General features: G+C 36.5%; 1 protein-coding gene across 6 annotated transcripts in view; it reads right to left on the bottom strand.

The window, feature by feature from the left end:
* Nucleotides 1–25290, bottom strand: part of LOC120317857 (regulator of G protein signaling 7 binding protein) — a 67848-nt gene that overhangs the window by 18973 nt on the left and 23585 nt on the right. For all 6 annotated transcript variants that reach the window (XM_039364796.1, XM_039364805.1, XM_039364843.1 and 3 more), the window contains one exon: nt 3642–3772. In XM_039364796.1, the coding sequence (XP_039220730.1) occupies nt 3642–3772 (131 nt within the window). The remainder of the gene's footprint in view (nt 1–3641; nt 3773–25290) is intronic.

The following is a 25290-nucleotide window of genomic DNA, read 5'->3' as shown; positions in this document are numbered from 1 at the left end:
AAATCAATCCAAGGGACAATTGTTTTATTTGAGGAGGAGACTAAAAATAACGCAAATGAGATAAAAGAACAATTTTCTAACCTAATCTTACAAATTCAGATAATGACTGCAAAGAAGGAACTAATAACCCAGAAAACAGAAGGAAATTAGAAGAAACGGATCCAAAGATGGAGGACCTAAAAGAAGGATTTAACAGACAGATACAAATGAAAAATTAGAAGATGCAGTGATAACACTGAAATGGAAAAGACATCGTACTTGTCAAGATCTCTGAACACATTTGAGGATAAGGATAAAGCTGTTAGGAGAAATGCTGAATATTGACAAACAAGAAATAAAAAGAAAAACTGAAGGAGAAGGATGGAGGCTGTTTAATGAATATAAATGGGTTGAGTATTCTTCCAAAAACACTTCAATCAAATTCTTTTCCTCATTCCAAATACTATATACAAAACAGAGGAAGAACTACTTGATGATTTAAATGTACTGACTTGGAAAGTTGTTTGGCAAAGGAAGAAAGCTAGAGTAAAACTGAAGAAAATAGAAGTTTTGATCTACTGAATGGGATATTATACTACTAAACAGATGTTTGAATATGGCTAAAAAAATAGATAACAGTTAGAAATAAAAGTATTATTATAATTAGAAGGATAGGATTTGTAACTAAAATATTATACCTTGTTATGAGATGGGAAATATGAAAATTCTAAAAGGGTTTGAATAAGGGAAGCTTTTGGTTACCCAAATATAATTTATTATGAGAAAATTATAAGCGATAGAGATATTTTGAACATTGATGGGAAATTAAAATGTTTAAAAAGCGAGAAAAACAAGCGGTTCCGGTTTGAGGCGTCCCTACTCGTATGGGGAGACTCGTCTCCTCGTCGGCTAGTTTTCCCTCCACCGGTAGACCCTTATGCGGGTTGAAAGTCGCCCTGGAGGGTGTGACTTCTGTCGAGGAGGCTTTGCTCGGCTGAGCTCCTCCAGCTGTTCGAGCTATCTCTGAGGGCCGACGGACAAGATCGGCCAGTAAAATGGCCGATCGCCCTGCCGCTTCAAACCGCAAGTCAAAGAACATCTAAGCTATAAGAATCCCCGTGGTGAATCCGGGTGAGACTTTTCCTTGCTACTCTCTCTACTCTATCTTGTTTTTTGTGCCTGTAAGAGCCTTGTTGGAATTATTTCCCTGCCTTGAAAAAGCAGCTTCTACATGTTTGGGAAGAAAGGCGTTGTATAAAAATAGAACAAAATTTTAAAGACTCTATTTTATTTCCATATTCCATCTAAGAACTGTACTATCATCTTACGCTGGAAGATTATTTCTTTTTTCACATTATACTTTAAAAGATAGAAAAAAGGAAATGCTGTCTGGAAAAGATATTTTTTAACCTACTGAGGACATCTAGTGGCGAAAACTTAATACTGCAACCTCTGGTTACTCTTTGAAGATGGAATAGAACTGACCTTCAAATTATTTTTGAAGAGAAAAGATAAGCTGTGCAGCTGTGGGAATTGTGGGGGTAGACACTGCCTAACTTTTATTAAATATAGCCTCCACAAAAAAGAAAAAAGAGACGCTTTTTAATCACTATCAAAATGGAGAAACCTCAGTTACAATTAAACTGTAAACTTATATTGGAAAAAATTTATGAGGCTATTGCAGAAATATGTGCTACAATGAAAGAGTTTACTACAGAATTAAGATCCAGAAATCTCACTTCAAACATTCAAACTGATGTCCAGACTACATCTGACTATTCTATAAATCAAAACATACTAGAAGAGGAATTAACAGAGATAAAAGAGGAACTTATTCTATCTTATAAACTTTCCATCTGTAACTTTGAGGAACAGAAGCAAAGACTGAGATTTGAAACTACAAAGCAACGATGCTTTACGGATGAGAGAAATAGATGCCTAATGCAGAGGATGGGATTCCTATCCTTTCAAAGGCCACTGCAAGCAACAAAAATAGATCTACTGGCTGAAAGGGAAGCTGGGTTATGGAACAGAAAAAAAGCCAAAATCAGACTTAAAAGAGAAATTTAAAATTGTGTAATGGATTAAAAGGCAATGTTGGATTTATGGACTGTTTTAAGGATTAAGATTTAGAGTTAGAAATAAGAAAAAAATATAGGAGAATGATTATTAGAATAGATATTTTAAATAGATTAAGAATGTACCTTTTGGATTAATAGGTTTATTTTGATGAAAATTATTATGCATTGGAATTGAAAAAATGTTGACTTTTTAGATTTGGATGGTTTCAATAATTAACTGAGTGTTTTAAATTAGTAAGATGACCTTTCTGTATGATAACATAGATGTGATAAGGCATGATAATCAACTGGATGAAATTTGAATTTTGTTTAATGAATTGAAATGATTTAAGGTTTAACATTATTTTGTTATCTTAAAGAGATTGATCGACTGTGGGATTATATATGTATAGGGTAGATTAATATTTTATTTTAATTAGGGTATCTACTGTGTAGTGAAAGAAGAAATAAATGAGATTGGTGATAAAATGAGGGATGTGAGAGATTAAGAATTAGAATATATCTGGAAGGGATACCTGAATTGATAATTTGTTGATTTAAAGTTAAATTTGATTATGGTAATTGTAAACTGACAGAGTTTTAAAACAGGTTCAGCAGTAATAGAAATTTAAATTAGAAATGGAATATTTTAAACGTATTATGCTATTTGAGGGAAATAGAGAGGGGACAGTGAATATATTGAATTGAGTTGTTTATATATGTTTTTACTTTTGAATGTTTGATTACCCAAACACCACGGTGTGTCCTGAGTACTTTTTCTTAAGAATTAAAAAAACAATAACATTTTTTTTAAAAAAAAAAGCGAGAAAAACAGGTTATTGATTGAATAAATGGATTTTAAGTGCAAATGCAATTGAGAGATATTTTGGCTCGAAAAAATATTATAAATTGAGCTGCCGGCCTGTCGGCCAGTTGTATTATGCAGAGGCTGCAGCAATGTGAAAAAAGTCGTGATATGTCGCAACACTTCACGTGAAGAGTTTGATACCCATATTCTAGAGAATCCATGAGAGACATATTTAGATTACTGAACCAAAGAACGAGCTATGAAAGAAAGCTAGTGCGGGTTTAATATTTTGCTGATTTTGTGCTATTTTGAAATGTGGGATCCATGATTCCAAATAACAGTGGGTTTTATTTTGGCCTATGGAAGAAATAAGAAGAGATAAAATGGTTGAGGGCGGGATGGACCACATTTATATTGCTTTGAATTTTAAGGGAACAATTAGAAAAATATTCATTTTTAAATAAATGTATAGATACTGTTTCTATACTTTAAAACAATGCTTTTAGACTATTTACTTAAAATGAGTTCATAGTGATCTGCAGCCAGAACAACATCCATATTGTTTTGTAAATCTGCATCAGACTCTTTATTTATACTGCCTAAAGATATAAGAAATTTCAGTTGCAGTGGAATGGCTACAAAGGTCTAGGCTGAGTTACAAAGGCTCTGTAATTATCTATGGGCAGACTGACTAGAGACTAATAATAGATGAAGGTCCTATTTCACAGTGAGCCAATGACAGCTGAACTGAATGAAACAATATCTAAAGGATTTATCATATGTTACCTTCCTACCTTTCCGATGATGTTGAAGTGATCCAAGAAGGCATATGGATTTCAGCATCTCTGTTGTGTACATTTCTAAGCAACACTGCAACTGGATATATAGTCTACAGATTTCAGGATGAATTTCACCATCTTCTGGCCTGCAATAGATATATATATATATATATGTGTGTGTGTATAAAACAAATAGAAAATGTTATCATTGCCAACCAATGATTCTCCTCTCCACAATGCCTAAACAAAAAAACATTTCATTGTAGGGACATCTAGAACAGTGGTTCTCAACCTTTTTAATGCTGCGACCCCCAACCGGTCGTAAGTCGAGGACTACTCAACCGGTCGTAAGTCAAGGACTACTCAACTGGTGCAGCACCGTTTGCAGAATGGGACTTTTGGCGGGCTCAGCAGGGCAGAGACAGCCTGGACAATTCCTATTGGCTTTTGAAAGCCAACAGAATTAGACTCTATTCAAGAGAGTCTATTCTATTGGCTTTCAAAAGCCAATAGAATAAAAGGGAGTAGAACAGCTAAGGAAAAGGAGAAAAAAAATGGCGGACTGCATTGTTTGGCGATCCCCGTGAAATGGTTGTCCAACCCCAAATGGGGTCCGACCCACAGGTTGAGAACCACTGATCTAGAAGGTTACCAATTCCTCCTTGCCTTATTTGTCTGAGTAGGACAAGCCAAGATTGGAAGTTCAATTGAGGAAACAATTTCTGATTGTTACCACGAAAGTCAATGACTCCAAAAGAATTGCATAAGCCAATGAATATTTCAGAATCCAGGTAGCAAAATCAATGTTCTTCAGGAAGAACATTCCCAATTTTATTTCAAGGTGTTGTATCCTTCTGTTGCTTCTTTCTGCAGCAAGAAAAATCAGTATTCTCATGATCACTAGTTCATTAGTCAATTTCCAATTTTGTTGATTTATTAAAAAACAAAAACAAAAAACACTCAACTCCAATTACTAAATCTTTCCTAAAACTTGGCAAATGGAAATGCAAGCTTCATTTTATGTAAGAGAATTTTATTTCTAATTCCATATGACGTCTTTAAAATTACATGAAGAACTGATTTAAGCCAACATATCTGTGAAATCTTTTTTAAATTTTAGATCTTTTAGCATAGAAATGTATGAATCCTTATTTTGATCAAATATACTACCATTCTGGCTCAAATATATTCATTTATTTTTTAAAATTATCTGCAATATAGCATTATACCTGACCATCACTATAGTGAATCCTAATTATAACTGAAAAATACTTTTAGAAACACATTTTGCAATTAACTTATGGATTGTGAAAAAGACAAAAATTCTATATTAGTTATTAGGTTCAAATAAAATTAAACAATGTGATTTACTGAAAATTGAAACAAAGTTGTGCACTGAGCTTTAGTAGGACTTACTATGGAATGTACTGAGACGTTGTACTGCATCTCTACCTATGAGGTGAATTATAATCACTTGGTACACAGCTTATTTAATGATGGTAATTGGGACCATAATTTACATCGCTAAATGTAAAGTGTAAAATCATATGATAGTGCTGCTTAGTAATGGCAGTTCCAGCATTTCCGGGTGCTATTGTTAAATTATGCAACATTGTTAAACACAATGTCTCATGGTTGCCATTTGTCACCTCCTGCTGGCTTACCCGCTGACTTTGCAAATAGTGATACTGCGACTGTAGAACACTGCAGCCTTATATTTGCAAACCAGGCATGAGGACTGATTGGAAGTACCACTATTTCAGCGCAGTTGTAATTTCCAATGGTCACTGAATGAGTGATCATTAATCAAGGATCACCTGTACTATGCAATACTAAGCCATTTTAAAATCCTAGTTGTTGAACAATGCCCTGATTTGCATATATCACTAAGCTTAAATCAGATCAAATAATGTCTTAGTGTTATATGTGAACCAAAATCTTTAACAGTGAATAAAATTTTCACATTTTGAGAGATTATGAAGGAAAAAAATAATCTACTGAGTTCTACTCAAAAACTTGATAGTTATACAGAATATAATTCTTTGAGCATAGGACATTTTCCTTTTTTATTTATATGGGAAATACTCCATGTAAATGATGGGAAAATAGCCATGTGTTTTGGATTGCAGCCATATTTATTTTTAACCAAAACATTAAATAAACATTTCATTGAGGCCAAATTACAAGCATGACCCACTATTTCTCAAAGCTCTGTTGCTATGCCTGCCACATAGATCAACATTACCCCAGAGAGTCAGATGGCCCTGACTTCATTGGCCTTTCACAAGGCATTACAGATCTGAATCTTCCCACCCGCATTTGGGCTGGGTGATATTAATCAGTCCCATCTTCTAATTGTTTTGTCACAGTAATTTGAAGGGCAATGGGTTTTTTGACCCCGGCTTGTCTTATAGGCATTATTTTGAATACAGATTTTATGAATCATGTTATTATTTTTATAGTACATTGCTCAGGGTTATCTTTGAGAAATGGGTGAGTCTACAGATTTACACAAATAGAAATAAAATTAATAGCACAGAATATGACATCTCAATGCAATAATTTCCCCCCAAAAAAGGAATAATCAATACTTTCAATTTCAAAATACTATTTCTGAGTTAGTATTACTGCCATTATTTGTAAGAGATTTTTCTATCTTAAATTATTCCAATCTATTATGAGGAAAAAAGCTGACAAAACAGAAAGCAGTGGTTCTCCAGCCAAACATAATTATTATGTAAAATAGAATAGATACCTTTGGTATTACTTTCCTGCAATTTATTTAGTTGAAACTTTGAAGCTATTGTCACAGAATGCAAGGTTGAGTTTCTGCACACCAACTGCCTATATATAGTAAAATTTGGAATATATCAATGCTTGAAAGAACAAGGAATCCTCCTTTTTCTGGAATATTAAAATAAACTTAGCTTGGACAAAGTCCTGGAGCTGAAGTGAAAAAAAGAAGGATGCTATCAATTAGATTATATTTAATGAGGTGTTCAGACAAGGTTATAAATGTATTTATTAAAGTTACTAGCTCACAGGCCACACAATTTTTTCTTAATGTCTTCAAAATCCAATGTGTAGGTCTGCAAGGGATAGAATGGAGTGGAAAATCCCAGTGTAAGAATTTCAATGCTGTATTTCATTTCATGAATTCTAGGAAGAAGTTATACAGATTCCCAGAAGCAGAATACATGCCTTGCAAGGAAAAGGCTTTTGGACCATCTACTGCATGTCCAATTAGCAGGAAGCAAGTAAAAGGGGGAAAACACTGCCTGAGACATTGGAAGGACTCCATTTGGTTATGTTTTATGTACTGATTAAATAAGAGAAAATATGCTTTTGTATACAGTAGCTTGCTGTATACCCAAATGTCCAAGTGGACATTTTGAAAAGATAATTATCCTATGAATGAAAGCATTTTCTGTTAGATTAAAAAAAAATTTTTTTTAATCAAGGAAACTGAAAGCCAAAATATAACAAGCACTGACAAACTACTTAACAGCTGATAATAGTAATTTGAATATGTGATCTCATTTTAAAATAGGAGTGGTTTAGTGGGATACACAATGTACACATTTATCAACTATGAATGCCAAATTTGTTTTTTTCTCAGGCAGAAGAAAAAATCCTTTCCTTGGCAGAACCTGTGAAATATTCTTCTTTGGGCTCTGGAATTCATTCTGAAACTCAGGAGAATGAGTTGTTCTTCACAAGCTTGGACTTGTATGCCACCGTCCTCCACCTTTCCACATGGTTTCTTGGTTTCCTTCTACTATCTGGGAGGCTTATTGGAATGCTGGCCCGGCCTAAGTGCCTTCTGTGTCTAATGCACAAATTCCATACAAAACTGGAGGGTGGACAGTTTTACTATTAGCCTTTCACTTTCACACCATAAGCCTTGCTTCCTCTTTGAACATTGATCTTGTTTCTTGTGGCTTCAGCATTGCCATGACTTCACCTTTGGATCTACTCATGAAAATATGAATCAGGTAGTCCTCAATTTATGACTATTCCTTTAGCGACTGTTTGAAGTTACGATGACACTAAAAAGTGATTTATGTTAGGCCCTCAAAGTAACAGCCTTTGTAGCAGCCCATAGTCACATGATCAGAATTCGAGTGCTTGGCAACTAGGATGTATTTACAAAGTTTGCAGTATCTCATGGTCACGTGATCACCATTTGCAACCTTCCCAGCAAGCTTCTGGAAAGCAAAGTCAATGGGAGAAGCCATAGTTGTTTAAGATAATTCATTTAATGACTGCAGTGATTTGTTTAACATCAGGGACAAAAAAGTATCAAAAACAGGTGCGACTCACTTCCTAGGTTGTATCCTTTGAGTGGACAACCAACTATTGAAAAATTTTAAATTACATAGAACTACACCTAGATTAGCAACTAACTAGCTTTTAAAGTTCTTAATTTAGCCCCCACAGAGGGAGCTCTAACACTAATCATTAGTTTTGCAAGGGTGTATCCAGCCAACAGTGATTTACTATTTAAATTAATACAAGAGAAAGGAATGAACACAGGAAGGTCTCTGTGGAAAATAAAGTAGGGTTATCACCAGCCTATTAAAATGTTCTTCTTAAGTTATAATATATTACACAGTGCTTTATGACACAGCACTAGAAAATATAATTATGACAGAACACTGGAAAGTAGTTTTTCTGCAGCAAAATCTGCTCATTACTTTTAGGGCTATTCCCATAAAAAAATATTATGGCATCTAATTCCCTATTCTGTTTCCTCAACAATCTTGGGTAGGAACCAGAACCAGAAAGGAACTGGGGAACTTCCCCATCCCTCAAAACTAATTTCCTCCAAGAGAAAAAATGCCTAAAATAGAATTCCGTTAGGGAAATATAGAAATAAAATGGTATGTGATTAAATGTGATATAGTGTGGTCATTTACAGATACAAGATTTCCAGAATTTTTGGAACTAGGCTGAAAGAAATTCTTTTAGTCCCTCTGGGAAGAAAATGTAATACGTGAATGGCTTGGATATATCATCAATAATTGGAGTTTATTAAGGCATTAATAAACATGAACCCTTTTGTGCACAGAGATGGCCAAGATAGGACACAACTTTGGAAAGCAAACCTAAACCTGATTTGCAACAGTGAACTGGTGATATTGGCTGTTCATCAACATCATCATTTTACTTCTTTTTGTATGGACAGGCAAGAAAGAGAAGCAATCTGGATAAATTCTCTGTTTTGATTTGGTTTCCAATACAAATTTCTAGGAATGTTGCATCTTGTATGTATGTATGTATGTATGTATGTATGTATGTATGTATGTATAAACAGTCATTTTTCTTGTATTTCTTTTTTCCTAAAAAGGAAAATGGAATATGTTTGTTACATATGTTTAGTATATTAACATGATATAATTAGAATGTTAAATTAACATGAACTATATTTTTAGATTCCTTTGGGGAATATAATGCAAAAACATCTGACACCTTTTGGTTCCCTGACTGTATTCCCTTTAAACACAATCAGTTCCCTTGACAACCTGGATGTTTCATTCACTATATAGTATTTTAAAGATTTATTTATTTATTTCACTTAGTGGCTACAAAAGGTCCTCCTGCAGATGCCTATGAGCAGTTTGAGCTCCTAAAATGATAAATGAATTCATGTGAATTCTTCATGAACAGGGATAGAACGCAGTCTGGATTCCCAGGAGGGAGGAGCTGCATTCCAGAGGCCAAGAGGAAGCAAAGTTGTTTGGTCAGGGGGAAGAAGGTAAAAACAGCTCCACCCTAGCAACTCTCAGAGAATGTCTATAATCACGCAAATAGTTGTTTTAGTTTGGTATAGGTGAGGAACAACAAAGGAAACTACTCAGAAGTAACTCCATCTTCCTTTCTTTGTTCTTTGGGGGGGGGGGGCTGACATAAAGTAAATGAGTAGGAGCTGAAAAAAAGATAAATATCTGCATGTGACTTGTGCTGCTTTTAAGATATGAGATCTACTAATGTAAAAAAAAAAGCAAATTCATACATTTCCCTCGATCTAGCTGCATAACTTCCTAAGAGGAAAAAAAATCTGTTCTTTTTGGCATTTAGAATTGCTATGTAGAAAATGCACAACAAGCTGCCTACACGATTCTTCCTTGATTTTGCTGGAATTTAGGATACAGTTATTAACTGTCATGAAAATAAGCATCTGGGATGCCGTTGTTTAAAAACACCAAGGTGTTAAATAATAAATATATTCAATACTCTTGATAACACTTCCAAATTTAAAAAACCCTAATAAACCTACCTTTATTTCAGTAACACACAAGTTGAAGGCAATTTATAAATTTCAGTTAACTCCTGAAGAAAATTATATTAAATCTCTACTCACTCCTTGTAAACTCTCTTTTCATATTATCCATTAATACAGAATAAGAGAAACATTCATTTCTGCATTCATATTTGAGAAGAGGATAAAGATATCCTAGTCCAGGAATGTCAAACTCAATTTCATTGAGGGCCACATCAACATTGTGGTTGCCCTCGGGGGGTCGGGTGGGTGTGGCCAGGATGAGTGTGGCCTACTGGGTGGGTGTGGACAGAGTGGGTGTGGCCTACTGGGTGGGTATGGCCAGCTCTACATTGTTCGTGTTAAGGGGGCCTGGGCAGGAGTGGGACAGATCTGAATGTCTCTGGCAAAAGAGTGTGGGACCAGGGCAAGTGCCAAGGCATGGTCCACTGGAGGAGCCTCACTGTTCCTCTCAGACCATGCGGGGGGGAGGGGCTGGATGATGGCTCGGACTGCCCAGAGCCCTGGGCAGCAGAGGTCAAATGCCCAGCCTGGCCCTTGAGCACCTGCGGCACCAAGCCCAGCCCCACTTCCCCAAGGGGGCACCCAGCTGCACTTACCTCCTCAAGGCTGCTGCTGCTGTGCTTGCTCTCTTTACCCAGGTTGCTCATGAGGGGTACGAGAGCAAAGTCAGAGGGAGGCCCATTCCCTTTCCATGGGAGAAGACCCGACTTTGTATCCAAAGCTTCCTTAGCAATAGGATGGGAGACCCTAGGATAGGTCAAGAGGAGGGGGCAAGGGGATGGTGAAAAAGGCAGCAGGGCAGGACTAAGGCAGGACTTCCCTCAGACCCTCCCTCCCTCTCCTTCCTTCCTTCCTTAGTACAGAGTGGTAGGAAAATATTTGAGATGAGGGAGAAAAACAGGTAAGAAACGCAGCTCAACATGCACCCAGGGGGCGGGGCCGACACAGCAGGGGCTGGTTCCTCGCTGTTTCCAGATGGCCTTGTGGAGCTAGGACTGAATGTGTTTCAGCACAGATAGCTACCACAAAATTGTACATTGGCTCCTGGCTGGCCTGGGCCAGGGCCAAGACAGCAGGGGCCGTTCCCTCACTGTTTTCAGGATGGCTTCGTGGGCCACATGAAACTATTTTGCAGGCTGCATTCGGCCCCTGGGCCTTGTGTTTGACATGTCTGTCCTAGTCTAACAGAGGCAGCAGGAACTTGCATGCATAACTAGTAATGTGGACAAGCTGGGGTCACATCTACCATCTGATTGTTAGCTTCAATCTTTTACTGAGATGTAGCCTAATATTTTTAAAAATAAATCTACTGTGATTATGTTGATAAACCCACTTATTTATTATTTAAACTCTAAGGTGATTCAACTGATTCAATTCTGGGTGCCCTTAGAAATCTAAACTTACTGAATTTGTAGCCTGCCTTATGAACCAAGAAAAATGCACTGAAAGAGAGGGAGTGGAAGAAATAGATTATACTGGGGAAAAGAACTTTGACCAATTCTGAATTGCATCAAAAATTATAGCATATTCTGCTCCTGCATATTGCCACTGATCAATCTGAATCAATCTTGCTGACCCACTAGTTTTGCTTAATGGGAACCTCAGAGATGTTCCGCAATGCTTCTGAAAACCAGGGGCAAGGGGGCAAGGAGAGGAAGGCTGTGTCAGAGAAGGCAAGGTGTTGGGTTTTGATGCCTTTTGCCAGCATGCCTCCTGTGAGATTCCCTGGATAGAACAGCAAAGTCCTTTCCTTCCTTCCTTCCTTCCTTCCTTCCTTCCTTCCTTCCTTCCTTCCTTCCTTCCTTCCTTCCCTCCCTCCCTCCCTCCCATCTCAGAAACAATTTTAAAAATCAATATCATGACATCACTTTTAGTCAATTCCTAGGGACTTTGTAGATGTGTCCATACATTTTTCTTCGTAATTTCTAGTACTGTAATCGAATTACAAATTGAATTACATATGTATTTTATGGTTTTCTTACCTTTGTTCCTCATTTCAGGAAAATATTCTTCTATGGGGATTGTAGCAACCATAATTTTCATAGGGGCAAACATAAAGTCAGGAATAACAAATCTTTTGTGGCTCACAAAAAAAAGTAAACTTATTTCTTCTAACCCAAATGTTTTTTTCTTCTTCAACCATTCTGTACACATCACTAAACAGAACCTGACCATCTGAACTCTAACCCATTCATTTGCTTGCTGAGAAATTTTGTTCAAGCAGAAAAGTTGTTTAAAATAAAAACAGCAGAGCAAAAGGAAAGAACTATGTACAGTAAAGGAAGAGAAGGTTAAACAGAATTTAAGAGTTCAGCCTGCTGTTCTGTCAGTACTGTACAAGTATGATCCCTCAGGGCTTGCTAAGCCAATAAATTTCTGTAGTCATTTAAGGTCCCCAAAACAAACAGCTTAAGGAATGCTGAGTATGGAGCAACTGCATAAGAAAAATAAAGTGCTAAAGGGGCTTTCAAATCACAATCACAATCTTAAGATTATATAAATCTTAACAACAGCATAAAATAGAGGGGAAAAGCAGACAGGGTTAGGATGGCCAGTTCATCTCAATTAACACAAATGGAATGAACAGGTGTTCTAGGAGATTTTTCTATTTCTTCATCTTGTTAAAATCACAGCTTTGTTTACAATAACACAGTGCATGATTTGTGTTCTACTAGGAGCAAGAATATACTAGTGTACAGAATATAAAACTATGATTTTGTGTGTCCTGTTTTATGAGATGTCTTTATAAATTGAAACAATGGTGAATCCCCCTGAACATTATCCAAAGAGGCACATTCTATCATAGATGCCTCATGACACTTCCCCTAAAACAAACCAGGAGTTTCCTCTCAAAATGTTTAAGTTTGGGGCACTGACATAAAAAAAAACCATAATACTTTAAACTGTTAACAGTTAAATGGTGCTCTACAACGTATTTTCAAGCCTTCAGTATTGAATGAACTGTTTCCACATTTACTTTCAACCGAAGGTCATTAACGTAATGCAAATGAAATTTTTGGTCCACATTTTAGAGACATGCAGGCTTATAAACAGGTACATGAAGTTTTCTGAGTGAGCTGCAGTAGATAAGCAAATTTTTAAAGTCTAGCAAAGGTAAAACTAAGAAGTCTTGTTTTCCCCCTAAATCAGGCTGCTGAAATCTAAAAAACTGGAGGTCTGGGACAGGAAGAGATTGGTGTGTGAGATGTTTATGTGAAAGGTACGCATACGGTTTCGAAAACAAGTGCTGAGCTAAGCATGTACTGAAAGGCAGCTTTTTGCATTTGCCTTTTTAAATACACAGCTCTCCCAAAGTAGCCTTTCGCCATCATTTCATGCCAGCTATTCTAAATGAGCCTATTAAAATCTCCCATATGAAAAGTGAAAAACAAAGCAAGTCCTATAGGTCAAAAGTCCATTCTGAGCCACTCAAAAATGCTGTTCTGGCCTTAGTTAGCCAAACCCTTCAGATGTCACCACTTCTTGTTTGAAGATATGACCTAAAATATTATCATTGTGCTCCAACCACAGAGCAACAATGTAGAAATAAACTATTATTTTTCACTGAGAAATATTAGTGTTTATATTATTGTCTCATAACATTTTACTCCCATAATATTAAATACTTTATAATCTGGATGAAAACAGACAAAACAAGCAATAGTTCAGAGGATTCCCTGAAAAACAAACACATCTGACGTTAAAAGGAAAAAAATGCAGTAAATGTGTGTCCTTTTTTCTGTTTTTGTCATTAATTGCAAGCTTCTTATAATGTAATATTTAAAAAAAAATAAAGGAAAACAAACTAGGAAAAATACACTAGAAATTATCAAGCAGTCTCTGACACCTAATTTATTAATTTCTAGAGTTTATCCAGGTGCAATACTGGATAGATTACTAACAGAAGTAACTAATTTCCAGTGTCTTCTACAGGGATGCTAACAGATGCAGTGAATTCTTAAATGCAAATAAAATAGGCAATTGTTGTTAAGGTCTGGATCTAATTCCAGTATTTGAGAACAATCTAGCAATTTTTTAGATATTGACTTTAGTTCAGGGTAGGATAAAAATCAGATATATGAATTTCATGATTATACATGTATCATATTCATATCTATGGTGAATATCTTGATAGGTATGTTTCTTACTTTGTGGATCTAAAACTTATAACGTTTGTCATAATAATTTTGTTCATGAGTTTAATGTACAATGTGGAAACATTATCACTGCTTAATGACTGAAGATGAAAAATGGATTATTGCTGTTAAAAAAAAAGCCTTAAATGATCTGGGCTATCAACCAAAAACCACTTATTCTGAAGCACTCCCATTAATTTCAATGGATTTACAGTTGAACAAATGGAAAGTGGAGTGCAGCCAGAGCACAATGCTTTCAATTTAGACTCCTTTTTAAAATCTTGTTGTGTCAGATTAACGAATGTGTCATTTTCAGAGTATAATCCCAAAAAAAAGCAAGCAAAAAAGGAAGACATTTTCCTTTCCATTTGTCAGTTCGAGACTCAGCAAGGTAAATTCATTTTACAAGCCTTAGGATCTTTTCTAATGCTGGAAAAGATTCTTCCACTACAGGATAAGCTGCAAAACCGATAGAGTTATCAACCTCAATCAAAGAGCCTCTGTTTAGGTCACGAGTCACTCTTCATTTCTGGAGAGGAAAAATACATGACATCAATCTTGTCTCATCTCTAGTTATAAATTCCTTATTACAACATTGCCCTTGGTTTTTGGTCTTGTTTTCTTATCCTGTCCAATGCATGTGCTACTTTTCACTTATTTTGCAAGTAACTCCTTAGCTCCAATTGGCTACTGTGGCTTCTAGTAGTAAGTGCCCTCCTCACCATCACTGCACATCGGTCTTTATTGATGGACTGTAAAAAAACCTTCCTTTTCCCACATTCACTGATGAAACAGTGCAATGATGGATCTGTCTTGAGTTTTCTTTTCCAATCCAGGTAGAGTCAAGAAGCAGAGCATCCACTACTCGGGGGCCAGGGTGAACAAATTCCAACAGAACTTCAAGCCATTCCGGTAACCAAAGTGAATGCTGGAAATGAAATCCGCAAAGGGATTTCTTAAACCATTTTCATCTCCAGCTGAAAATGAATTTAGCTTTGGCCTTGAGAAGCGGGTGGGAGAGTAGAACAGTTACTCAGTCCTGGGAAAATAGACAGACTTTGTTGTCCTTCAAAAGAGGCAGTAAAGATTCTGGACAAGCTTCCAAGGTTCTTTAAATAGACACTGCTACAATAAGTAGCATTCTTGGAATCTCTGTGTTTGACATGGCCTACCTCAAGGGGCCAATACTTGCCAATTTACACACAGGAGAAAGTTACAGTGCAGAAATACCATTAGTGGCTCTCTTGTATGTTACTTTACCCTAATTGGTTATAAGTACTTATATGATTATTAAATTCTAACATGTTAGCAGAAATGAAAACACAACAGATTTAATCTAAATTATGGCACAGGATCAAGCAGATTCAAATGCCTTGATTTTTAGAACAATACAACTAATATAACGGAACTGTACGGGCTGGAGAAAATCTTGCCCCTTAATTTTAGCAATTAAAAAAATTTAAAAAAGAAAGAAAATTGCAAACAATAAAAAAATAAACTTCTGTAATAAACAGACTTCAAAGCAAATGTTGGATAACATTTACTTATCTAAATAAAAAAAGTTTTGTTGGAAAGGCTGTCAAGCAAGAAGAAAAAGATTCTACAATTTAGTTTCAGCTATGAAGATGTTTGAAAAAGATTCTACAATTTAGTTTCAGCTATGAAGATGTTCCGCATAATTTCTACCAATAGGTCTACATCATAATTGGGACATTTTTTTAAAAGGGGATATTTTATCAATTCTTAGAACAGAGTGCAAAAAAGTCCAGCCTGAAAGCCAAACACCCCTTCCAGTTTTGTTTATAGTAACCTTTGTCCTTAAAGCCTCAAGACACTCCTGAAAAGTGGGTTACAGGCCCACCTGTATTTTTCTACTCAAAGTTTCATGTTGCTCTTCAAGTAACAAGAAAGGTTGACTTAATTATGGCTTTGTAAACAACCAGTTTTTAATTATTAAATTCTTGGCCAACTGCAGGTTCCAAGCCATCCGTAAACAGAGTGCATTACAGCAGTCCAACTTAGTCATAATTGGATGTAAGTATTTTTCAAATCTAAAGTAGCATATGTTGAAAAATCCAAAATAAATAAAAATCACAATACATGGACAGGAGTCGAGTGCTCTATTACTCAAAATTAGGCAGGTGCTTCTGAAATGCTCAGGCAGTGAATGAAATCAATCCACTTAATTTCCATTTACTGAGAAATGCTGCATGTACTATAGTTATTCCACTGTCACAGTATATTGCAAGAAACAGTATCTTAAAAATCAAGGCAACTGCTGTTATAGCACAGGTTTCCACAATTGGGACTAAACAGCTACCTTTATATGTTCTGAACTTTAATTCCTAATTATGGGGATTGAAATTCAAGATATCTGGAGACTACCAGGTTAGGGAAGGCTATCTTAGTCTATTAACAAATAAAAACAACTAAAGTTCATGATGAGTTAGTTCATGATGAGCTAATAACCACTCTGGCGGCTGACAAGTTTCCAACCCACAGCTGTAAACAGAGCTGGCCTTTGAGAATACCTTCTTGTCTTTGCTTGAGGGTAGCACAAAGTACAATACCAAAACTGAATTATGACCGAAGTTTATAGCAGATATGCATTACTTAACATTTCTCTATCTGCAGCCATCTTCCTAACTGGAAATAAATATTTGCAATCTCTCTCTTTCTCATTAATAATAATAAAAAAAAAACCAAGAAAGACAGTATAAATTGTTGTTGTTAATTGCGAAGTCGTGTCCGACCCATCGCGACCCCATGGACAACATTCCTCCAGGTCTTCCTGTCCTCTACCATCTTCTGGAGTCCATTTAAATTCACACCTACTGCTTCAGTGACTCCATCCAGCCATCTCATTCTCTGTCGTCCCCTTCTTCTATGGCCCTCAATCTTTCCCAGCATTAGGCTCTTCTCCAGTGAATCCTTCCTTCTCATTAGGTGGCCAAAGTACTTGAGTTTCAACTTCAGGATCTGGCTTCTAAAGAGCAGTCGGGGTTGATCTCTTCTAGGACTGACCGGTTTGAACGCCTTGCAGTCCAAGGGACTCGCAGGAGTCTTCTCCAGCACCATAGTTCAAAGGCCTCAATTCTTTTGCGCTCAGCCTTTCTAATGGTCCAACTTTCACAGCCATACATTGCAACTGGGAAAACCATGGCCTGGACTAGACGTACTTTTGTTGGCAGGGTGATGTCTCTGCTTTTTAGAATGCTGTCTAGATTTGCCATAGCTTTCCTCCCCAGGAGCAAGCGTCTTTTAATTTCTTGGCTGCAGTCCCCATCTGATGTGATCTTTGAGCCCAGAAAAATAAAATCTGTCACTACCTCCATTTCTTCCCCATCTATTTGCCAGGAATTGAGAGGGCCGGATGCCATGATTTTGGTTTTCTTAATGTTGAGTTTCAAGCCACTTTTGCACTCTCCTTCTTCACCCGCATCAAGAGGCTCTTTAGTTCCTCTTCACTTTCTGCCATTAGAGTGGTATCATCTGCATATATTAGGTTGTTGATATTTCTCCCGGCAATCTTAATTCCAACTTTTGATTCATCTAGCCCTGCCTTTCTCATGATATGCTCTGCATATAAGTTAAATAGGCAGGGCGACAGTATACAGCCTTGCCGGACTCCTTTTCCAATTTTGAACCAATCAGTGGTTCCGTGTCCAGTTCTCACTGTTGCTTCTTGACCCTCATATAAGTTTCTCAAGAGACAAATGAGATGGTCTGGTACTCCCATCTCTTTAAGAACTTGCCACAATTTGTTGTGATCCACACAATCAAAGGTTTTTGCATAGTCAATGAAGCAGAAGTAGATGTTTTTCTGGAACTCCCTAGCTTTCTCCATGATCCAGCCTATGTTGGCAATTTGATCTCTAGTTCCTCTGCCTCTTCGAAATCCTGCCTGTACTTCTGGTAGTTTTCGATCCACATACTGCTGGAGTCTAGCTTGTAGGATTTTAAGCATAACTTTACTAGCATGTGAAATGAGTGCAATGGTGCGATAGTTTGAACATTCTTTGGCATTGCCTTTCTTTGGAATTGGAATGTAAACTGACCTTTTCCAATCCGTGGCCACTGTTGAGTTTTCCAAATTTGCTGGCAAATTGAGTGTAGCACTTTTACTGCATCTTCTTTTAAGATTTTGAATAGCTCAGCTGGAATACTGTCACCTCCACTAGCTTTGTTGTTGCTCAGATTTTCTAAGGCCCATTTCACTTCACATTCTAGGATGTCTGGTTCGAGGTCAGTGACCATCTCATTGTGGTTATCTGGGATGTTTAGCTCATTCTTGTATAGTTCTTCTGTGTAGGTTTGCCATCTCTTCTTAATCTCTTCTGCCTCTGTTAGGTCTCTGCCATTTTGGTCCTTTATCATGCCCATCTTTGCATGAAACGTTCCCTTCATATCTCCAATTTTCTTGAAAAGATCTCTGGTCCTCCCTGTTCTGTTGTTTTCTTCTATTTCTTTGCACTGTTCATTTAAGAAGGCATTCTTATCTCTTCTAGCTACTCTCTGGAATTCTGCATTCAATTGGGTATATCTTTCTCTTTCTCCTTTGCCTTTTGCTTCCCTTCTTTCCTCAGCTATTTGCAAAGCTTCCTGAGACAGCCATTTTACTTTCTTGCATTTCTTTTTCTTTGGGATGGTTTTAGTTGCTACCTCTTGTACAATGTTGCGAACTTCCATCCATAGTTCTTCAGGCACTCTGTCTATCAGATCCAGTTCCTTAAATCTATTTGTCACCTCTACTGTAGATTCATCAGGAATATGATTTAGTTCATACCTGAGTGGCCTAGTGCTTTTCCCTACTTTTTTCAATTTAAGCCTAAATTTTGCAACGAGAAGCTCATGATCTGAGCCACAGTCAGCTCCTGGTCTTGTTTTTACTGACTGTATAGAGCTTCTCCATCTTTGGCTGCAGAGCACATAGTCAATCTGATTTCTATGTTGACCGTCTGGTGATGTCCATGTGTAGAGCCGTCTCTTGGGTTGTTGGAAAAGAGTGTTTGTTATGACCATCGTATTCTCTTGACAAAATTCTATTAGCCTGTGCCCTGCTTCATTTTGTTCTCCAAGGCCAAACTTGCCTGTTATTCCGGTTATCTTTTGGCTTCCTACCTTAGCATTCCAATCCCCCATGATGATAAGGACATCATTTTTTGGTGTTAATTCTATAAGGTGCTGTAGGGCTTCATAGAACCGGTCAATTTCATCCTCTTCAGCACCAGTGGTTGGGGCATAGATTTGGACTACTGTGATATTGAATGGTTTGCCTTGGATTCGAATTGAGATCATTCTGTCATTTTGGGGATTGTATCCCAGTATTGCTTTTCCTATTCTTTTATTGACTATGAAGGCTACTCCATTTCTTCTGAGGGATTCTTGCCCACAGTAGTATACCTGATGGTCATCTGAGTTAAATTCACCCATTCCTGTCCATTTTAGTTCGCTGATTCCTAAGATGTCGATGTTCAGTCTTGTCATCTCTTTTTTGACTACGTCTAGCTTGCCTTGATTCATGGATCTTACATTCCAGGTTCCTATGGAGAAAAAATCTTTACAGCATCGGACTTTCCTTTCACCACCAGATATATCCACAGCTGAGCGTCCTTTCGGCTTTGGCCCAGTCGCTTCATTCTTTCTGGCGCTACTAGTACTAGCCTTCTGCTCTTCCCCAGTAGCATATTGGACACCTTCCGACCTGAGGGGCTCATCTTCCAGCGTCATATCTTTTTTCCTTTTAGTACTGTCCATGGGGTTTTCATGGCAAAGATACTGGAGTGGTTTGCCATTTCCTTCTCTAGTGGATCACATTTTGTCAGAACTCTCTCCTATAACCTGTCCGTCTTGGGTGGCCCTGCACAGCATAGCTTATAGCTTCATTGAGTTACACAAGCCCCTTCGCCACGACAAAGCAGTAATCCATAAAGGGGACAGTATAAATTACATATTGCCAAAAGAGATAATCACATTTGCTATTTTCTGCTGATGTTGCAATTGATCATAATTGTGAATGCAAAGTACATTCACATTTATAGTCAATTTATACATATTTTATATGGAAGTATCCCCATTAGGGAACAATAAGAGATTAAATATAGGAAACAATGATATAGCTGAAATTCTCTTTTTTTATTTATTCATTTACTTATATTTCAGACTTCTTAACCACTCATCTCCCTTAGAGAGGAGCTATGGGCAGTGTACAATTTAATCAATAAAATTAAGCATTAAAACAGAATAATTTTAAGGTTAAAAAGTTTCAAAAATATAAAATAACATTATAAAATTACAACAGATGGAGAATTCCAAGATGAAGAAGTTAGCAGTTGTTAATCCAAGTTAATCCATTAGCACAAGGTGAGTCACCTTATAGATGTGAATTTCAACTCCTATTGGTCCTAAACAACATAGGACAACAATAAGGAATTTATTTAGGATCACAATGAACAGTACCAGGTATTCAGTATACTGCTGGTTTCTGCATTAGAAGGCTATTATTTGCAAAACGTGTCTCCTCTCAGAATGCCATTTACAATTACAAGCAATTATTTTTAGGTTTATGTTAACTTGATAACTTAGTTATCAAACAGAATATTTTAAATCCAGTTCTATTCTTAGAAGGGAATTAATATTGGATTTAATATTAAACAAGTCTGAGTTTCAAGCTCTTTTTGATATAGAAAATCTACTCTTCAATCACTGACATAAGGAATAATTAAAAGCAATTGCTTTTTGGCATTTTATAATTTAATCATGCACTCTTTATACTCTTTGTTTTATCAAGTTGTTAACAATTCATTCCTTAGCTAAAGAAATCTTTACAAATCTGAAGAAATCTTTCTTCTCATAATGTCAGCTTATATCACAATGCCAGACTTTTTAATCAGAAACCAAAGATCTTGTTCAGATCAAATATCTACTTAATCTAACATTTCAATTTCAACAAAAGCCAGATCCACAGGTACACCAAATCATAAGCAAAATATAAACACAGCAACACCTTTTTGCTCAGATTCCTCAGCCAACTTTCTATCTGATCCTGGAAACAGCATGTAGTTATTGTAATTACTAGCCACTGATATCTTAATTTTTCACAAATCTATTTAAAACCCACCCTGCAAGGGTATCCAATTTGACAGCCATCTCACCCCAAAAAAGGTAGAGAAGTTCAAAGTTTGCTTTATATGAAGTATTTCTATGAACTAAAATTCTACTTATCACTGAAGCTTTACAATTATCTTTTCAAAAATATGATTATTACTGCCAACCATTTGGGGAGAACATGTAAGGGCTGATGTCATATATGTAACAACCTATCAAAAATAACTAGTGAATATATTCAGCTTATTGGATCACAAAATGTGTGTCCCTGTACACAGAGAAAGGAAGAGTCAATAAATGCATGCAATTCTCTGTTGTACTTCTATCTTCCAGTCCTTCCCTTAGGCAGCCAGAGATTGGGCAATGATTAAATGAAGCTCATAAAGGCATTTCAAATGTGCTCTAATTAATGAGTGCCTTCTACTTTTGTTATTTTTGATGGGAGGAGATGATCTTGTTCATGCTTAAAATGGTTCTTGGATGATGTCTCATTTTTAAGGCAGCTTTACCCAACTAGGCTCCCTTTATTATCCTTAGCTACTGGTTATCTTGTTGTGAGTAGTTCTGGTTTGACACAGATGGAAAATTCCAGGTTGGGAAAGACTAAATTATAATACAGTTGATATTAAATTTCCCCCAAAATTATATTTCATTCCAAAATACACATTTAAATGCATCATTTCTTCAGTAACCAGATACAATATATACATTAGTTTGTAGTTCATTAATTTTGAAATTTCATTACTCAACATCTTCATTAGCATTAAGGCAACTTTTTGCAAAATAGTGAATACCTCTGAACTTGGGACTATATCTCCTTCTTATATATTCACACCCTATTTAATGTTACTGAATTAATCCAGCCCATTTACCTCTTCAGGGATATCATAAATTTGACAACTTAGCTTATCTAGTATGGAAACAGCAGTGATTATAAAAATTTACCACTTGGGTTTAATTGTATCTTTTCTCCACAGATTTAAATATGTTTTTGTAATATTACTAATACTACTGAGTGGAATACAATTATTAATGCATTTTAATAGAATATAAACAGAGAGAAAGACTACATTTATCAAGTTTTCAAATGACTGACATTGTTTAAGTACTAGACACATGTGAAATAGTGATTTAAATTAATATATGATAAAATGCCAAATTATCATGTCCTTTCCAGATTAATGGAAAATGAGAAACCAAAGTTCCTTTTATATGATTTAATCACAGAAAACTTCAAGGTCCCACATATTTCCCTTAATCTCCTAATGTTTTCTAAGTTCCAAAGAATCAAAAGCTTCTGTTTTGCTCACACAGATTGCTTTGTTCCATCCAATTCTAGAAAGTGTGGTTGCTTAAATTATATTTTCAGTGGAGGTCAAGCTCCCAAATAATGGATCAATCACGTCTTATTCTCACAAAAGAAATTGGACTCCAGCAGTTCAAACATAAAGAGAATTGTTTATTTAAATCAGACAGCCTTTGTTTCAGATACCTTCTTATGAGAACAATGGGGATGGTGCTGGAGAAGTAAAGAATGCTCAAAGCATAATAAAGTTCATCCATAGCATGGAAACCCTGATTCCCCATCACATACAAAACTGGCCATGATTTAACGACATGGTTGTGCTAAGATAACACAATTCAATTGTATTGTTATGCTAATTTCCACCTAGTAATTAGACTAGGAAACTCAATTTAGCCTTTACAGAATAATCTTCTTGGTAATATAATACTATCTAGTACAGCTGAAGAGTTATGATACATATGAGAGTTCTGCCATGAATAGAGTTTACCTATGTTTATAGTTCATGTTTAGTCTATAAATAAAACTTGTTTTATCATAATATTGAACATAACAATCACAAAACTGGTATAGACATATATTCCTGTAAGATGGTTACAGCTGTTGTTTGTTTATTACATCCCACCCAGTGGTGGGATTCAGCCAATTCATACCAGTTCGGCAGAACCTGTAGCTAATTTTTTGTTGCCCAGGCCCAGAATGGAATTCCGGAAGCAGCATCCGCACAGAGAACCGGTTGTTCACATATTTGAATCCCACCACTGATCCCACCTTTATTATGTGACTGGCCAAAAGTCACACAGCTGGCTCTCATGGCTAAAGCAGAATTCACAGTCTATTGTTTTTCAGCCTGGTGCTTTAACCTCTACTCCAAACTGCCTTTATTATTTTAAAAGTAACTCCAGGTGGCAGACATACATAATCCTCCTTCCTTCTCCTCTTTTCCCCCAACAACCCTGTGAAACAGTTGGGCGGAAAGAGTGTGGCTGGCATAAAGTCACCCAGCAGGCTTTAATGCTGAAGGCGGGATCAGAACTCAGTCTCCTGGTTTCTAGTACCTTAATTATTAAAATTATTCACATTTTTCTGTTGCAGGGCCTGGAATCCATGGGCTGAAATATATACACATCTACAGTATACTACAACCCGTAAGATCTATTTATTTAGCTGGTACAAGTATTCTGTGCTGCTATTTCTCAGAAGCTGCATGCCTCTATAAAGAAACTTCAAGAATGCTTTTCAGCTTATTTGTTCTTAAATGGCTTGTCTCGTACAACTTTGCTGTTTTTTTAAAAAAAGCCGACCACCTTCATGATTAGCAAGGGCTCATCGTAACTTGTGGCAAAGTTAAATGTTAATGGAGACTTGGATGCTTAGATTCTGTTAGCAAATACCCCTCTTTTAAAATTCAGTAAAGTGAGGCACTGCACTCAAAAAGTTTCTGAGGCAGTGCTAGACCTTTGAGATAGCCAAACTCTGTGCTGTCTAAGCTTGGTTATTTTCTTGCAGACATTTCATTACGCAACTAGGTAACCTCTTAAATGCTAAAGGAGAGTGGGACTTACTCTCTGTTTATCTACAGTAGCTTGCTCTGTTAGTCTTGGTAAGGGTGATGTTTTCTTCTTGGTAGTTCCATGATTAGGCTGTTGTTTATTGCTTATTTGTCTGAGTCGACAGTTCTTCGATTAGGGTATTGTTTACTGCTTATTTTGTTTCCCTTTTAGCTTTTTTATGGTCTCTTTTGAATGCAAGGCAAATCTGATTTACCTCTATGTTTTCTGTGTATAGCTAAGCTCAAGAAATAGAAGCAGCAGAATTCTAGGAATGTCCTTTATTGTTGTATAGTAGGAAAACAAGATCTTGAAAGCCTGTCAGTTTTGCAAGTGGCATGTTATCCATCTTCAAAAATTCCATGAATACATGAGAATCGTTCCCACCTGTTTTTGAATATTCTGTGGCTCCTTCCTTGTTTCTGTCTAGACACTTTAATTTTCAAAGGGTTACTTTGTACTAAAACCTCAGGTTTTCCCCAGCATGCCAGCAGAATCACAATTTCTCAACCTTGACAAATTTAAGATGTCTGGACTTCCACTCCCAGAACTGAAGTTGGTGGGGGAGTTCTGGCAATGGAAGTTCACACATCTTAAACTTATTAAGGTTGAAAAACACCGATCCAGGAAATCCAAGCCTCTGCTCAGTGCAGAAATCCAGATAAAAACATACTGGAAATATGATTATCTCGCCTCTGCTTGCACCTTTTCTATGACTTTCCATGGAAAAAATTTTCACTTTTGAAGTAAGTTTACCTGTCAACAGGGTTAGGGTTTCACCCTAATCTGCCCTGCTATAAACTTAAATTAACTAGAGGACAAATTTTGTTGTATAGCTCCCATTGGAAAGTGGAAAATTGTATTATATTACATCAATAGGAAAAAAGATATATATGTTAACAATGTGATTTAATATTAAAAATTTAAAAAGATAAAAAAGGAAAGTCAGTATAAACCAGAGGCATAATGGAGTGAAGGAAGAGAGGGCGTGTATATTTAAATTTGAGATTGCGTTTTCTTTAAAGCAAAGGTTTTGCTTTTTTACTTAGTGGCTTTACACTTAGGCTGATTTAACCATGATTACAATATGACACAAAAAATGAACTGAATGTTTTTCTAACTTACAATTTCAGTGGCTGATCAGCTTTTCTTGCCTGTATCTCAAGGGTGCATTTTTACACTTTTAGATCCAGCAGAATGCTTGTGACACCTGGACAGGCTGTAACTTGTTCAAAGACAAAGCTACTTAAAAAAAGAGGCAACAGCCTTTGCACCTTCACGC

Source organism: Crotalus tigris, unplaced genomic scaffold (genome assembly GCF_016545835.1).
Source record: "Crotalus tigris isolate CLP2741 ecotype Arizona unplaced genomic scaffold, ASM1654583v1 scf7180000017592.2434428, whole genome shotgun sequence".
NCBI classification, from domain to species: domain Eukaryota; kingdom Metazoa; phylum Chordata; class Lepidosauria; order Squamata; family Viperidae; genus Crotalus; species Crotalus tigris.
Note: the sequence above shows the minus strand (reverse complement) of the source record. Positions and strands in the feature narration are given on the sequence as shown.